Source organism: Neofelis nebulosa, chromosome 2, assembly GCF_028018385.1.
Source record: "Neofelis nebulosa isolate mNeoNeb1 chromosome 2, mNeoNeb1.pri, whole genome shotgun sequence".
Classification (NCBI taxonomy): Eukaryota; Metazoa; Chordata; class Mammalia; order Carnivora; family Felidae; genus Neofelis; species Neofelis nebulosa.
In genome coordinates this window covers 202,552,247-202,567,846 of record NC_080783.1, presented here as the reverse complement: position 1 = coordinate 202,567,846, position 15,600 = coordinate 202,552,247, and the positions used below count along the sequence as shown (strand labels likewise).

At 49.7% G+C, this 15,600-nt stretch overlaps 1 protein-coding gene across 1 annotated transcript; it reads left to right on the top strand.

The window, feature by feature from the left end:
• The first annotated feature begins 2,395 nt into the window (after window positions 1–2,395).
• Window positions 2,396–14,863, top strand: LIN28A (lin-28 homolog A). The gene is made up of 4 exons (XM_058718512.1): window positions 2,396–2,426; window positions 2,892–3,076; window positions 12,473–12,657; window positions 13,344–14,863. The coding sequence occupies exons 1-4, from the start codon at window positions 2,396–2,398 to the stop codon at window positions 13,561–13,563; spliced, it is 621 nt and encodes a 206-aa protein (XP_058574495.1). The 3' UTR covers window positions 13,564–14,863.
• The last annotated feature ends 737 nt before the right edge of the window (window positions 14,864–15,600 follow it).

Below are 15,600 nucleotides of genomic sequence, written 5' to 3'. Positions count from 1 at the left end.
CATACAATTTTCTGAAGGGGAGCTTGAGATACTTGCACTGCTCTCACAGAATCATGTACTGCTGAATATTCCCTCTTTTTTTTTCTGGCATTCAAGAGAATCCCTTCACTTGTCTCAAGTGTGTCAGGGTCACTGACGGTTTGAGAAGAGAGGTTTTCTGGGAAGGACTTGGAGGTGGGAAATCAATAAGGCATTCTCAAAGCTGGGAGCGGGGAGCCAGGAGAGCGTGGCTTTATTCAGCACCGTGGACAGGGCTCCTGGAGTTCTCAGGACCCTGGACAGAGAGGCTGGTCACGCCTGCGGAGGAAACAACCCTTACTTGAGAGCGGACCAAGAGAGACCAAACCACTAAATTCCTTTTTCCCTCTCTTCAGCCAGACCTCAGTCACCTGCTCCTGAATCTTAAGAATAGAGATACAGGGAGTGAATATATTTTAAAGGCCCTAATACCGAGGGGAGATAAGACTTAGGTGGGGAGGATTATATAAACAAAAATGGCTTTGGCTGATGTACTTGGAAGAACTCTTGGAAGAACGAAATTAAGGTTCTCAACTGGGAGTGGGACATTACTAATGATATTTGTTTAATGATATGTATTTTTTAGGCTGAGTAGTGAAGGGCCACATTTGTCCTCTTTATCACCCAAAGTCCTACCCCCTATCCCGTACACTCAAGTTTTCGTCTTTTGGAGAGCACTCTCCATGTAGGAAAGAGAGGAAAAAAATCTCTCCACAATCCCTTTCCCTCCCCTCTTTCCCTTCCCTACCCCCACTCATTCCCTTTCTCTCTTAAATATACACGTGGGCGGGCGGGCGCGCGCGCGCACGCACACACAGACATACACACACGCTCAGGGTGAGAAGCGCGAGAGGTTCTACACACTTGGTGGAGAAGACTGAATTCAGAGCAAGCGGATGCCCCCGAAAGCAGGCTCTGTCTCTTTAAATGGGTTGTAGCAGTGGGGGAGGGGAACTGGCCGGAGCTGGCATTGTCCAGTTTGAACTGAGCACCGGAAGTGAAGGGGCAGGGCCAGGGCCGTGCACTGAGCCCCCGGCCATTGTCCATCTCCGACCAGGGCACTAGCCACCCCCCCTGGCCAACCCTCTTTATCTCCCAGAAGGGGAGCTACCTCTTCAAGTAAGGAGATCGTCTACTCCAGTTCCCCCACCAACCCCACCATGGGGAGGGAAGCGCACTTTAGGATGGGACTCTGAAAGAAGGAAGGTCTGGCTACCCAAGAGTGTCCGGAGGACTGGAAGAAATGCCTCCACCCACCTACCCACTTCGTCCCTCTCCCAGCAACGGATAGGGATGGGATTGGGATAGGAACAGGATGAGGGCAGCTGGAGGAGAAAGGAACACACTTCAAGCCTCTTAGGTTTCCTTCTGCTCTCCCAGGAAGCACCACGTGGAGTCAATTTTAGACACAGATTTGGAAGGGAAAAAGGAAGGATTTTTTACACAGAATCAATTAGGAGCACTTTGAGAGATCTAAAAAACAGTCGGAAACTCAGGGAGGGAGAGACATTCAGTCAGAGACAGCGTCTTGAGAGGCAGCGCCTAGGTCAGGACTGGAGATCAGCCCTGCTGGGTCTCCAGCCACCCCCCCCCACTTCCCCATCCCAGGCTTCCTAGTGTCCTGAACTCCAGGTCTATCTAAGCACACGGGGGTGGGGGGTGAGAGCGGGTCAGCTCCAAGCAGCCGGGTCAGCTCGGAGGCCTGAAGGGGAAGGGAGGGGGAGGGGCGCTCAAGAGCTGGGGGAGGGGGAGGGCTCATCCATTTCTCCCTTGACAGGTGGTTTGAGTCTCTGATTGGCCAGCGCTGCCAGGCTCACACCTCCCTCCCCCAACTCTCTGGAATGTATAATTATCTGCGCGGGGGGCGGGGGTGGTGTGTGAGTGTGTGTGGGAGCAGTCACATGGTTTTAAAACTACCCCCCCCACAAGCCCCCCACCTGTATGCTGCTTTGGGGACCCCCACTAAGTCCTTAAAGTACAGGATCCCAAATTCCAGGGTCCTCAAGACTTCTAGGGCTGACGGCTCTCATCTCCAGATGTGTGTGTGGGGAGGGGGTGTCAAACCTCAAGGTTCTGAGAAGGGACACCCCAGAGGTGTCAGAGACCACAGCGATGGGGGAGGGCCGGAGCTGGAGCCAGAAGGAAAGGGAGGGGAAAGAAGAGGGAGGGGAGGGGAGGGGAGGGGGCTGCCCGCGGGGGGTTGGGTCATTGTCTTTTAGAATTTGGGAGCCTTTGAAAAGCCGTGGGCCCTCCCACCGCTATTGTGCTGGGGAAGATGTAGCAGCCTCTTCTCCGAGCCACCCCTTTGCCTCCGGACTTCTCTGGGGCCAGCAGCCACCCGACCAGGGGCCCGGGGCCGCGGGCTCAGCCGACTACCATGGGCTCTGTGTCAAACCAGCAGTTCGCAGGTTCGAGCTCGGGACTTACTGGGGACACCTTAGGCTTCAGGGGCGCCCAGGATCCACATAAAAGGGAGGTTGGGAAATGTCCCCCAGCCTGGCCGAAGGACCCTAAGTCTGTGCGGCCTCCTGCTTCAGGGGCCATTTCTGGAGCAAGGAACCCTGGTGTCCCAGCGGCGTGCACGCCGAGGCTACGGGGGCGGGCGGACAGAAGAGGAGGGGCCTGTCCGGCCAGCTATCCCCGGGCAACATGTTGTGGGAAGAGGAGCAAAACTTTTGGGGCAACACTGGCTTCAGTGGAAGCTTGGGGAGCGCGGGAGGCGGCCAGGACAGGTCTTTCCTCGCCAGCTTCTTGGTAGCTACAGCCACCTGGGTGCACACCCGTGGGCTGGACACTCGGGTCTCCCTGCTGGGTCTCGAGAGGGCCCTCCCGATTCCGTGGCCCCCCCAGTTGAGCGCCCTCCCAACCTCCAGGTGGCTGCGCCAAGGCGCCGGAGGAGGCGCCGGAGGACGCCGCCCGGGCGGCCGAGGAGCCGCAGCTGCTGCACGGTGCCGGCATCTGTAAGTGGTTCAACGTGCGCATGGGGTTCGGCTTCCTGTCCATGACCGCCCGCGCCGGGGTCGCGCTTGACCCCCCAGTGGATGTCTTTGTGCACCAGGTGAGACCGATTCTGGCAACTTTGCCGGGGGAAGGGGATGTTGGCGCGCATATTCAAGGTTGGGCGGACGGACTCGGCTGTTGGATTGAGGGAAACCGTGGGATCTCATTGTGCGCTGGCACCCCAGTTCTGAGTCCCCATTAATTCCAACGGGATGGGGGGCGGGCAGAGCCGATTATCAGCACGCCCACCCCCTTCCCGGAACCCCTCTGGCTTACCACGTGTCTGTTACCTCTTTCCCCTGGGAAGGGGGCAGGGGGCAGGGAGGTGACCCCATGTGGCAGAAACTAAGGTTGTATTGTGCTTGCCGGTGGGGGGAGGGCCAGCAGGCCAGCCAGGGAAGCACATGCCGGTTCTGAGCAGGGCCCTGAGCGCCCAGCGTCTTTCACTAACATGTGAATGGAGCTCCCTGGCGGGAGAGAGGCAGGCGAACCACTCTAGGATCAAACAGGGGTAAAGCTGAAAAGTCAGCTAGTTTCCAGCACCCAGGTGGTCACGCAAAACTAAAGCCCTGAGGCCCGAGTGAGTTTGGCAGATCCTTGAAGAATCTGTTTGGGGGCCTGAAACCTCTTCAGAGTACCCGCCTCTGGCACACAGTTCGCCTACTGGGCTTTTGCCATCCACTTCTTCCAGGAAGGAAAACCTAAGGAGCCCAGGCCTTAGACTCCTGGTCCAGGCTGGGAGGGAGTTAGGTCACAACCCCAAGTTCTCAGTTAAAGCAAGGCAGCCCAGTGGGGGTGAAATTCAGTGTCGCAGGGCAGGGGGTGGAGGGAGGCTAGCCTCTGGACCTATTCTCTGCTTGGCATTTATGGCCCCAGACAGCCATTGATTGCTGTCCTAACATTCCGGCCTCAAACAAGGAGCCAGAGACTTCAGGTTTCCCTCTTCCCTGGCTGCCTCTTCCTCTCACCCTCTCCTAAATATCTTAGAAGTGTCCCAGAGGTCATGGGACACCAGCCACCCATAACAACCACATAAAGGAAGTTGCTGCTGGTGTCCCTTCCACCTTTGGAGGTTTCATGTTGGACCTGGGAAGGAGAAATTGATGATCTCAGGTCCAGTACGTTGACACCCAGGCCGGGCAGGGAGGGGTTACTTCGGGGAGGTTGGCTTTAGGAGCTGAGGGGGAGGGGAAAGGAGGATGTGGGGATTAAGGGTTGGAGCCTGAGGGATGGTATTCTGGAGGGGGAGGGGTGAAGAAGGGAGATCCTGGGTGGACTGGTCCGAGGCAGCAGGGAAGTCTCCCGAGCATGGCCTTCAATGAGGACACAGAGTGGGGGGAAACATGGGAGATAATGGGATGCAGGGAGGCACTTAATGTTGGGTACCTTGGAGTCACTGGACTACTCGAACATCTGCTGGGAGGGTATACAGCAGGATGCTTAGCCACCTCCTTGCTGTGTCCTCGACCTCCCCCCCAGTCTTAACGCCCCCCCCCCATCAGACAACTAGTTCTGGCTAGTGGCTTTGCCCCCCTCCCTGTCTCATTTACATATGTGAATGATAACCCTCAGGAAGTAATTGTGGGAGAATGCAGGGAATTGGCCTCTTTAGATCTATTAAATCACTTTATTACAGGAACCAGCTTTGAATGGCCCTCCTCAGCGGGGTAGCCAGCTCTCCCACTCTTCCATTTATCTGATCACAAAGAGATTAAAATCTCTTGGTCTGGAGATGGACTGGACAGCTTCCCCAACTTTGGGAGGCTTGGAGTAAAAGAGACCCCAAATTTTCTTGCCTCCCTTCCAAAGGCTGCTGAATAGGATCTGGGAGGAATGTAGCCCCTCATCATCTGGGTTTCCTTGGTGATATCCAAATCCCAAGGAAGGTGTTCCCGAACAAATGAATCTGTGCCTCAGTCCACTTAACCTTAGGATCAAAAGCAAGTGGAAAATATTGGGTGGCATAGAGGAAAGCAGGGACCTTCAGGTTTTGGGGAGGGGAGCCTGCGCCACGCTCCTTCAGATGGGTTAGCTGGGAGATAACCTGGACTTGGGGATCTTGGAATGTCCAAGGACATTCCACAGTGGAATAAGTTATCAAGAGGGAGTGGGGCTGGGATAAGGACTCGAGAATTTAGTCCCCTAACACCCTCCACGAAACAGTCCTAGAAGGACAATGACTGGAAGTTCCCTGAGCCTATGGAGCAAGCGGCCGGAGCTTGGGGTGATCTCAAAACTCTATGGTAACGGTTAGACTGGTGATTACAATCCCTGCACTTGAGGAATGTGAAATATCTCTTGGGGGCTCTACTGGAGAAGAATTAAGTGGATGAAGGATGATCCCTAAAAATTTTTCTAGGGAAGGAAAATGTTCCCAGTGTGTGCATGGGGGGGGGGGGGGGTAAGGCACTCTCTTCAGCAAGAAAACCTCCCCTCCTTTGGCTGCTGGTGGTGGGTACCTCGGAGCCTGATGTGGTGAGAAGGATAATTGTCCTAAGATAAACATCTGCCTGGAGGGAGGATCGGGAAGCCCCTTTCTAAGAAAAGAGGAAGAAGGGGGGAAAGCAATTTAACATTTTCCTTTCCAAGGCTGGGCTTATTTGGTTCCCGACACACTCTTCTTTCTCAAATGCATTATGCACCCCCAGCAGTGGATAAGTAGGAAAGAAAACTTGCCCTTCCCCTTAAAGGGGAAAAAAAGAAAAAGGTGAAGAGATTTCTCTAAACAGTCCTTTTATTCAGACACAGATTTTCAGATCTAGAACTCTCTGCTTGTCCCCAGGGTTAGGTGAGTTTATGAATCCTAATATTGGCAGATGGCCAGCCCTTAAACCGAGGTTTCTCAACCTCAACACTGTTGACATATTCTGAGGATAACTCTTTGTTCAGAGCATCCCTCGGTTGTGACAACCCAAAAATGTCTCCAGACATTGCCAAATGCCCCCTGGGAGGCAAAACCCCCCTCAATTGAGAAACGCAGTTCTACAGGGAACGGAGGTGCAAGAAAGCACTAAACTATTTTCCTAAGATTCACTAAGAATTTTGAAATCTTAATAGCCATTTTAAGAGTTTTGGTTTAACTCATGTTTCCTGTGGCTCAACTCCCAAACCCCCAAGACTGGTAGAAATTTGAAAACAAGAAAAGTCCTCCCTGCTTCTACAGCTGCTCAGAACCCAAATATGTTTAAAATGGCTTTCCAGCTAAAATACTGTATTGGAAGGCCTGGAGGCAAAAGAAGATCCCAAATCGGACCGAGGGACCGAGTTTGGGTCAGGAGAAAAAATTTCAATACAGAGAAACTGTGGAAACAGCTGAAGCCACGTGGCTTGCTTTTTCTGAAAAGGATGAGTGGGAGAGAGCGACCTCAGGCAGGATCTGGATTAGGAATCTTCTGGATGGGGTGGGGAGAGGAGAATGTAGAGGGAGCTTTCTTCCCACCTGGTTTATAACCTTGTTGGTGCCTCTGATTACTCACCTCATATCTAGTTAGTGATGTGCTGGTCTTATCTCCTCCTCTGACCTATAAGCTCTTTGAAGAAAGGGACTAGCTGTCTAGTTTTCTAGTATGGACTTGGTGGGCAGAAGGAACTAATATGAAGAAGTAAGGAGTTCCTGAATTGGGAGGACAAGTTTGGGGTCCTGGTCAGTAGAGGTCTTCCTCCAGAGAGAAAGACTGGACATAATAAGGGAGGGAATGTTACTGTTCTTTCTCTGAACTGATGTCTAGAATAGGGCTGGGCGCTTCATGCAGCATGAACTGGAGTGAATGTCAAGTGTTGAGACCCAGATAGGACTCTCTAATTTTTGCTCATGGACTGGAAGCCACAGGTTTGGTGGTCATTTGTTAGTTTTTCATTTTCACCTTAATAGGAAAGAAATGAGACTAAAGTAAGTGAGTCATTTTGATTTTCAGAAAGTTGGTAGAGTTTGAGCATTATGGGATCTTCTTGGGTCCTTGTCTTTCTGAAAAGCCATGCTTTCTTGACCGTGGCCCAAGTAAAGGCTGTGCCACCATCCTGAGCAAGTTTTCAATAGAAGAAACTTGGAACCTTTTTAGCTGGTGACACGGCCTTGCCCCGGAAGTGGTTTTTTAGTGACTTTCCCCAGGGCAGGGTTGTTTCTTGAACATTCCTAACCAAACTATCACCAGGTCCTCACCCTTCTAGAATTCCCTGTTATATTTGGGGGAAACTGCTCTAGGCAAAACCACCACCCCTCCCTTCTTCCTGCAAGCTGGAGTAACAATTACTATCTATATTAAGTCTGGGGTCAGGAGGTACGGGAGAGGAAGAGAGAATTTTCAGGAACAGTATGAAATTTGTACAGATTCATTTTAAATGATCTCAGCTTGGAGTTAAATTAATTCAGACAGGAAATCAAAGTCCAAGAAGAGTTCGTGGCTTTTGTAAATGGCAGAGAACATAAGAACAATTGGGTTTCTGGCTTTAAAACTCCAGGACCCTTTCTTCTGCACCCTTTGAGTGGATGGGGACCTGGTGAGAAGACAGCGCCCTATCCTTGAAAGTTCAGTCCCCTTAACTGCTTCCTGAGGACCGAGGATGCCTGCCCTAAGAAGCTGGGGAGATAAATCTCTGGTTCACAGTTCAAAACCAAGCAACTCTCCTCTCCAGTCTCCCTCCGGCTGCCTTTATGCTGACAGCTGATGAGCAGCACCATCTGGTGGAGAACTCCAGGCAGTAACTGGTAGTCCTGGCTGTGTCTGAGCAGAGGTGACGGGTGGGGGTTGTCTCTGCTGGCAGCCTTTGGTTCCAGACAGATCTCTTTCCTCAACCCTCCCTGACATATCATCAAATAAACTGCTTCTGGTAGAACCGGTTGGTTTCCTAGCCCCTACCAAACCCTACCTTCAGGAATGAAGCCCAGGTAGGACTATGGGGACAATTCGGCACTGAGTCATTTCTTCCATCTGCTTCCTTTACTTCTATGTGGGTATCAGAAAGTTTTAATATCTACATCTAACATGTTTATTTACAAATATGACTTGCATTATACTGCATAGCACTGGCTGTAGGGTCAGGCTGATGGCGATCAGTGCACTCAATTCGGAGAACGCTTTACTTCTCTGCTTCCATGACTTCAGCTGTAATATGGGGTCATAATGAGGCCTATCTGACAGACTTGATATGAAGGTTCAATGCATTACAACATGTGATGTGCTTAGAGCTCTCTTAGCCTATAGTAAGCTTAGATGAATATCAGCAGTTTGGGGTGGTGGACAACTTGGTTTATTCCACAAATATTTGTGTATGGCTAGGCACTTGGAACTGAGTGGATAGACACTCACTCGACAGTCTGGAGCTGGAATGGGCCCGAGTGATGCAGAAAAACCGGGAATGCAACCTTTGATCGCTGGGACCAAAGCAAGTTTCCCCCAAATTCTGCCTGCCACTTCTGTAGAAAGGAGGGATGTGACTAAAACCGGGCAGTGTTGGAGCTGGTTATCATGAAGTCTGATCCCCGGCTTTTGCAAATGATTAAAGAACCAGCATGTGTCTGACTTCCACAGAGCAAGTTGTGGGAAACTCGGGTTCCTGTGTGCTTTTCACAACACCATGTTCCCTAAGCTCCTTCGTATCAGCCGCTGCTGAAGCCAGCGGTCGATGCTGGATGGAGTATCTGATACGGGAAAGGGTGGTGGAGGCCGTGGTGAGGTATTAAGGAAGCAGAAGGTCGAAGTATTTAACTGGCCTAAGTCCTTCCCTGCCATCCAAAAAAAGAAAGGTCTCCTTGCAACTGTTTTCTGTCTGATTAAATGCCATCCTCCCCTGCGGAGTGGGCTCCTTGTGGGCTGCCTGCCCTCCTGCCTTGAACAAATTGGGTGAGGAAGATAGGAAGGAAGCCTGCTTCCCCCACCAACCTTGAAAATAATTTACCTGAATAAATGGCCCTCATTCGGGTTCCCGCATAGAGGATTTGACCAAAGGTAACATAGAGGGGTTCCTGTGTCCTTCTATCCCTGGAAGCCTGGGATGGCAGGGCAGGGAGAAGTGAGGATGCCTGCTGGCGGTGACTTTGGCCGACCCAGCAGGCTTGACTGGAAGAAAGGTGTCTCTATCCATTTCTCTCAGTGACCATAACCCCATTATGGAGAGGAAGGAACTGATGAATGTGGGGTAGGGGGGAGTCGGGGGAGCCGGGGAAGCTACAGCCTCTGGAACTCCAGGAATCTGACCACCAGAACCAACCAGTGTCAACTCTTTGTTTCCTGGGGCTGGGCTCTATTGGGGGAGCTCAAGCTTTGCCCCTCCCCCCCCCCAGGCCTTTTCTTTTTTGGAGGGGATGGGGAGAGGGGCGGGGCCCTGCTTTGTGTGTGGTTGGGGGTGGGGTGGGGGTGGTAACAAGAATTTCAGGCTCCTTTCTGATGCTGGCCCTGTGAGGCCAGCTCAGTGGGGCTGCACGGCGATTACCTATCTGATAAGAGAGGAATTCAAACTATGTGTTGTAGAAAGGGGCAGGGTGGGGGGGTGGGTGCAGGGAGCCACCCCTGCAGACCACCAGTCTAAATCTCGACTGGCTGCGGTAAGGTCCCTGCAGGGTTACATTCTTAAATTTGACAGTCTTAAATAAACCTCAAATCCTCCAGTGATGGAGTGGGTGACCTGAGAGGACCAGTCAGTTTCGTATTGCCCCCACTGGTATTCTCTTGTTCTTACAGCGAGCCTAGGAGGTGTAGATGGGTATAAAAACCCATCTGAGTTTCCACAGTTAGCACTAAAAACCCGAGTTAAAATTTTGAGCCTCTTGACACTCCGTTCTCACTGTTACCCTGCCCTGATCCAGTCTGAAGAGGATTTGCCACTCACTGAGGATTTATGTGTGATAGGCTATGTGTTAACTACTCTTCATGCATAAAACCTCATAGGGCCACCATAAAATTAATACTTGCTCCATTTTATAGGTTAGCACAGAAAGGAGGAAACAGGCCTCAGACTCCAAACCCTTGTTCTTAATCACTTATCTGCTGAATCACAGCTGGAACTAGGAGTGTCCCGGCCTCCGAGTCCACTAGGCAAATGGGAGGACCTGGGATTGTACCTCCTGACAACTGGTTTATCCCAGCTGAATAAGAGACCAGGCATATCTGCCTTCAAATCAAGGTCGATTCTGTGCAACAGGAAAGGGGAAAGGGCCCTTCACCTTTCTGCCGTGTTTTTAGTTCCTGCCTTAATGCTCTGCCCCTTGCCTCACATCAGCGTTGGGGGAGGGGAGAGGTCATCACGTCCCCTGGCTGTTCCTGGGGGAATAAAAAGGAAGGGAAAGGATATTCCTATGGTGGAACCGGTGGACAAAAGCTACAGATAATACATGAAATATTTGCTGAGCACATTCCCGATGTTTCCATGCCCACATAATCTTCATTAGAGGCCTAGATGGGTAACTTACTGTTACCCCAATTCTCTGAAGGATCTGAGGTCCAGACCTGCATGATTGACTAAGGTCATGCAGCCAAAAATTGGTACAACCAGCATTTTGTGAACTCTACGGTGTGTCTGGCACTCAGCCCTATGCTCTTTTATCCAATTACCTCCATGGAATCTTTGTCTTAAGCAATGCCATCTAAATTAAAACAACAATGTCCACGATTGAGAAAGTGGGGATCCAGGCTGGCTAAAGAGCATGTCTCACCTAAGTCCCAGTTTGAAATATTCCTCCTACCAACCACCACCTGCGTAACATAAGAGTGCTACTTATTCATGTTCCCTCACGTCAAGACTAGGTGCACAGTGATCCCTTTTGCTTCTCTGATCCCTATTTTCTATGACTACACCTTGTTGACATTTGACACACTCTTTGGATATTTTACTCTAATGGAGTAAGCTATAATGAAGTCTATTCTGGGGAGAGGCTGTCACTTCCACTAATGCGTTGCTGTTGATGCATTAAGTGGCAAGGTAGAATGGACTGTGAGCTTTGAATCGGGACCCTGGGTTCTTCTGACCCATTTATTGCCTCTCAACTAGCTATGTGATAACTCCCTATTTTGGGGAAGGCTGCCAGGCTCTCTGCAAGTGTCGATATTTTTAAATTTTGATATAAACATGTAGTCTATTAATGGGGTTGTTCCAAGCACGCTAGATCTTTTTTCCTTCACCGGTATGACCCGGTCGTCTTTCCAAGTCAGACAATTCAGATTTATCTCTTGGTTCATTAATTCATCCAAAAATGTATTAGGCATCATATTCTGTGATTCTTTTTTTCTTACTGATTTATAGTAGCTTTTTATAGTTTTATCAGTCTATCTGTCTTGACTTGCACAGGTTGTTCCGTACTTTAACATTTTGATATTTAATTTCTCTGGAATGTAGTTTGCATACAAGTGCTATAAAAGTGTAGAATTCTGGCTTGGTAGCTAAAACAGATAGGTAATTTTCTTGACGGTATTGAACTGTTGCCCTTCCCTGTTGATTTCTCTATATATACTTGAACCTCCTAGTGGGCTTTCCCTTATAAACTTACTGATTCATCAGCTTTGGTCATACTGTCTTCCCTTTAACTTGCCAGTAACATCGTGTCTTAATCATAGGTTACAGGTATCAAGCACCATTATCACTAAATATTTCAGTGTGTGTTTTTAAAACTCAGGTCATTGTCTTTCACAATCTCAGTGCAAAGATCAAAATCTGGGGGGCACCTGGGTGGCTCAGTCGGTTGAGCGTCCGACTTCGGCTCACGTCATGGTCTCACGGTTTGTGCATTCCAGCCCCGCGCTGGCTCTGTGCTGACAGCTCAGAGCCTGGAGCCTGCTTTGGATTCTGTGTTTCCCTCTCTCTCTGCCCCTCCCCGCTCACGCGCGCTCTCTTTCTCTCTCTCTCTCTCTCTCAAAACAAAAACAAAAATTAAAAAAAAAAAAAGAGAGAGAGACAGGGTGTGAGCAGGGGAGGAACAGAGAGAGAAGGAGACACAGAATACGAAGCAGGCTCCAGGCTCTGCGCTGTCAGCACAGACCCCGACACGGGGCTCGAATCCACGAACTGCGAGATCATGACCTGAGCCAAAGTCAGCCGCTCAGCCTTCTGAGCCACCTATCTTTTTTTTTTTTTTTTTTTTTTTTTTTTTTACCTCTACACCCAGCATGGGGCTTGAACTCACAACTCTGAGATAAGAGTTGCATCCTCCGCTGACCCAGCCAGCCAGGCACCACTATTTGTTGATTTCTCGTAACTGTTACATTTAAGAATTTTCCATCTGTTCTACTTTTGTCTAAATGAGAAGAGCTGCAAAAAAGTTATGGCATCTGTTTATGTAATGATTATTCTTTGTTAATGTAACATGGATTGCTTGTTCTTAATTGTGGTAGCTCTTTGAGTGGATAATTTCTTACTGATAACACGGAAATAGTATCACACTTGCACCTTAAAGAACGCGTGTATGCAGTTTTTTGGTGGAAGAATGGAGACTAACATTAGAATCTAACATGTTTCCCTTCCCCAGAGCAAGCTGCACATGGAGGGCTTCCGGAGCCTGAAGGAGGGTGAGGCCGTGGAGTTCACCTTTAAGAAGTCTGCTAAGGGCCTGGAATCTATCCGGGTCACGGGCCCCGGTGGGGTGTTCTGTATTGGGAGCGAGAGGCGGCCCAAAGGGAAGAACGTGCAGAAGCGCAGATCAAAGGGAGACAGGTATGGACGGGAAGGTGGCTGGACTAGGGAGAGTTCTCCCAATCTAGCCCCTTTCTTGGGCCAGGATGCCAAAGACACAATGAATGAAGCCTGCAGTCCCTGGCAACGTGTGGGTGTTTGGCGTTTCTGCCTTAGGGTGTGGGAGATGAGGAAAGGGCTGTAGGTGAGATGGGCACTTAATTATTTCAGAAGCAAAGAAGATCACAGATGGGAAAGTGTAAGTGATGGGAACAAGATGGTGGATGTACCTGTTGCTTCTTCACTAGGTCTCCAAGTGGCTAGTTTCTTTGGTCTTTGCTCTGTGCTGGAGCAGGTCATATAGTTGCCTGGCTCCTTTAATTTTCTCTCTTTTTAGTGAATGACCGGTACCGTTTCTTAAGCGTATGGTAGTGTCTTCCCTATCTCGTGAATTTCGGTTCCCAGTTGGGGTCCATGACTTCCCGTCCTTGATTATTTCAGAATTTTCAAGTGGACATAAATCTGAAGATCCCATCTAGACAATTACAGATTAGGGAAGAACTTAGAGGTATCTAGTCCTAGTCCTAAGTCTTCCTTTTGTAAGTGAGGAAATTGGTTTCCAGGGAGGAGAGTGAGTATAGTAACTGATCAGAGCCCAGGTGTCCTCACTCAGAGGAAGGGTTCTGCTCTCGCTCCTTTCTCAACTTTACCATCCTGCTTTGTACTAGGTGCTACAACTGTGGAGGTCTAGACCACCATGCCAAGGAATGCAAGCTGCCACCCCAGCCTAAGAAGTGCCACTTCTGCCAGAGCATCAGCCACATGGTGGCCTCGTGTCCACTGAAAGCCCAGCAGGCCCCCAGCTCACAGGGAAAGCCAGCCTACTTTCGGGAGGAAGAAGAAGAAGAGATCCATAGCCCTGCCCTGCTCCCAGAGGCCCAGAATTGAGCTACAGTGGGTGGGGGCTATGCTTTTGTGATCAGGAAGTTTTGAGGAGCAGGCATCAATCGGCAGAGTGGAGAAAGTGGGGACAGGGTGGGTAGGGGGCAGCTGGCGCTGCCATGTGTCTCAGGCCGGGGTCCACAGCATCACCCCCTCTTCCTTCTTGGCAGGGTAGGGGGAAGGGGTGAGGCAAATGAACTCCAACCGTGCTCTATCCAAATGCTTGTGAGCGTGTTCTGGGGAAAATCTCTCCCCGTGTGCTTTAGCTGAGTCTCCGCCCCCCAGATCTCCAGCTTCTGAAAGTGGTCTGGATAGGGAAGTTGTTTTCCTTTCAAAGAAGGATATGTAGTAATAATTTTTCCCATGCCAGAATGTAAAGATCAAGCATGAGACCAGATTGATGGGCCCAACCCACGGAGCACTACTTTCTGTGGGAGGGAATCTCTCAAGGGTAAGGCAGGGTTTTTTCCACAACTTGTCCCCTACCCCGCTCTTGGGATAAGATGCTGAGAACTCTCCCGAGCAATGGGTTGTGACCGCAGGCAAAGGGATTGTTGGGGGAACAGCTGCAGACCTGCTGTTCCTAAGCTTACTCTCACCCCATTCTGGGCCGATAGAATTTTATTTATTTGCTCCCTTGGATGACCACACCTTGGGCCCCACTTTCTCCAGGATGCCAACTGCACTAGCTGTGTGCGAATGACGTATCTTGTGCATTTTAACTTTTTTTTTTTTCGTAATATAAATGTTCTGGTTTTGTACTTTTGTGTATTTTAATCTTAAGGCCCTCGTTCCTGCACTGTGTTCTCAGGTACATGAGCGATCTCAGGGATAAGTCGGCAGCAGCTTCAGGTCTGCACGGCAGGAATACTGTTTGTTTTATCATCAGGGAGAACAACTATTTGGAGTGCATAGCCTATTGAACTACCTCATTTTTGCCAAATAGAACTGGCTTTTCTGCCATAGTGTCCTCTTAAAAACCCCTCCGCCTTCAATGTTCCATGGGAGACTAGGTTTTAGCTCAGTTGCCCCCATGACTTGATCTCTTTCTACCGGAAGATTGGAAATTGGTCCGAACAGGAAAAGGTGGTACAGGAAGGTTTGAAGAGGCTGCACCGAGCCAAAAGGTGCAGAGCCAAAGCCAAGGTTAGGAGAGGGCTGTCTATAAGTATAGTAAAGGATTTCTGTTCCAGACTTCTAATCCCAGGGCACGGGACTCACTTTACATACCAGATCATCCTTCACTGGATTGGGCTAGGCCTACCATGCACAACAGGGTGTATGTGTGTGTGTGTGTGTGTGTGTGTGTGAGAGAGAGAGAGTGTGTGTGTGTTAAAAAAAAAAAAAAAAAAAAAGAGTTGGTAAGAATAGCTTTAAGAACAAAACCTCTGTACCCATCTTGAGCTGCCCAGGGATGGGTGTATGAAGCAAAGGCTAAATTTCTCAACTTTTGTAACTTCTGGGCTTTTCTTATTGGCTTCCAGAAAGACCATAAGCCATGGCGTTGTGGTGCCCAGAGCCAGTGTCCTGCCCTGCTGTAGCAGTGATTAATGTCGTGGTAGCTAAAGGAGAAAAGGTTTCGTTTACATGCTGTGAGATCACCACAAACCTACCTCACTGTGTTGAAACGGGGCAAATGCAATAGAACGCATTGGGTGATGTGTGTCTGATCCTGGGTTCTTGTCTCCTCCAATCGCTGCTCCCCCCTCCCCCCCACTGCTAGTTATATCGTATTTGTCTGGGTTTTGTAGGACTTCACGAATAGCTGATTGGGTGATTGCTAGGTGGTCTGGTTTGTGTAAATATAAAGTGTTGGTCTTCTCCATGTTCTTTTGGGGTTTTATTGTTTACAAACTTCTTTTTGTATTGAGAAAAATAGCCAAAGCATCTTTGACAAAAGGTTCTGCACCAGGAAGAGAATCTGGAACATAGCTTGGTGACCCCTCTTAAAGTGTGGTGGTCTTGAACCATCCTTTCTTTTGTGTTTCCTTCCCCTATTTCCTATTTTGGACCAGATCTTCTATTCTAAAAACTTGACTCCTA

Bases quoted from the DNA above. Each gene is read 5' to 3' on its own strand.
- LIN28A (XM_058718512.1), top strand. From the start codon at position 2,396: ATGGGCTCTGTGTCAAACCAGCAGTTCGCAG. The intron at 2,427-2,891 runs GTTCGAGCTCGG...CCCAACCTCCAG, and splicing joins GTCAAACCAGCAGTTCGCAG to GTGGCTGCGCCAAGGCGCCG. The intron at 3,077-12,472 runs GTGAGACCGATT...TCCCTTCCCCAG, and splicing joins TGGATGTCTTTGTGCACCAG to AGCAAGCTGCACATGGAGGG.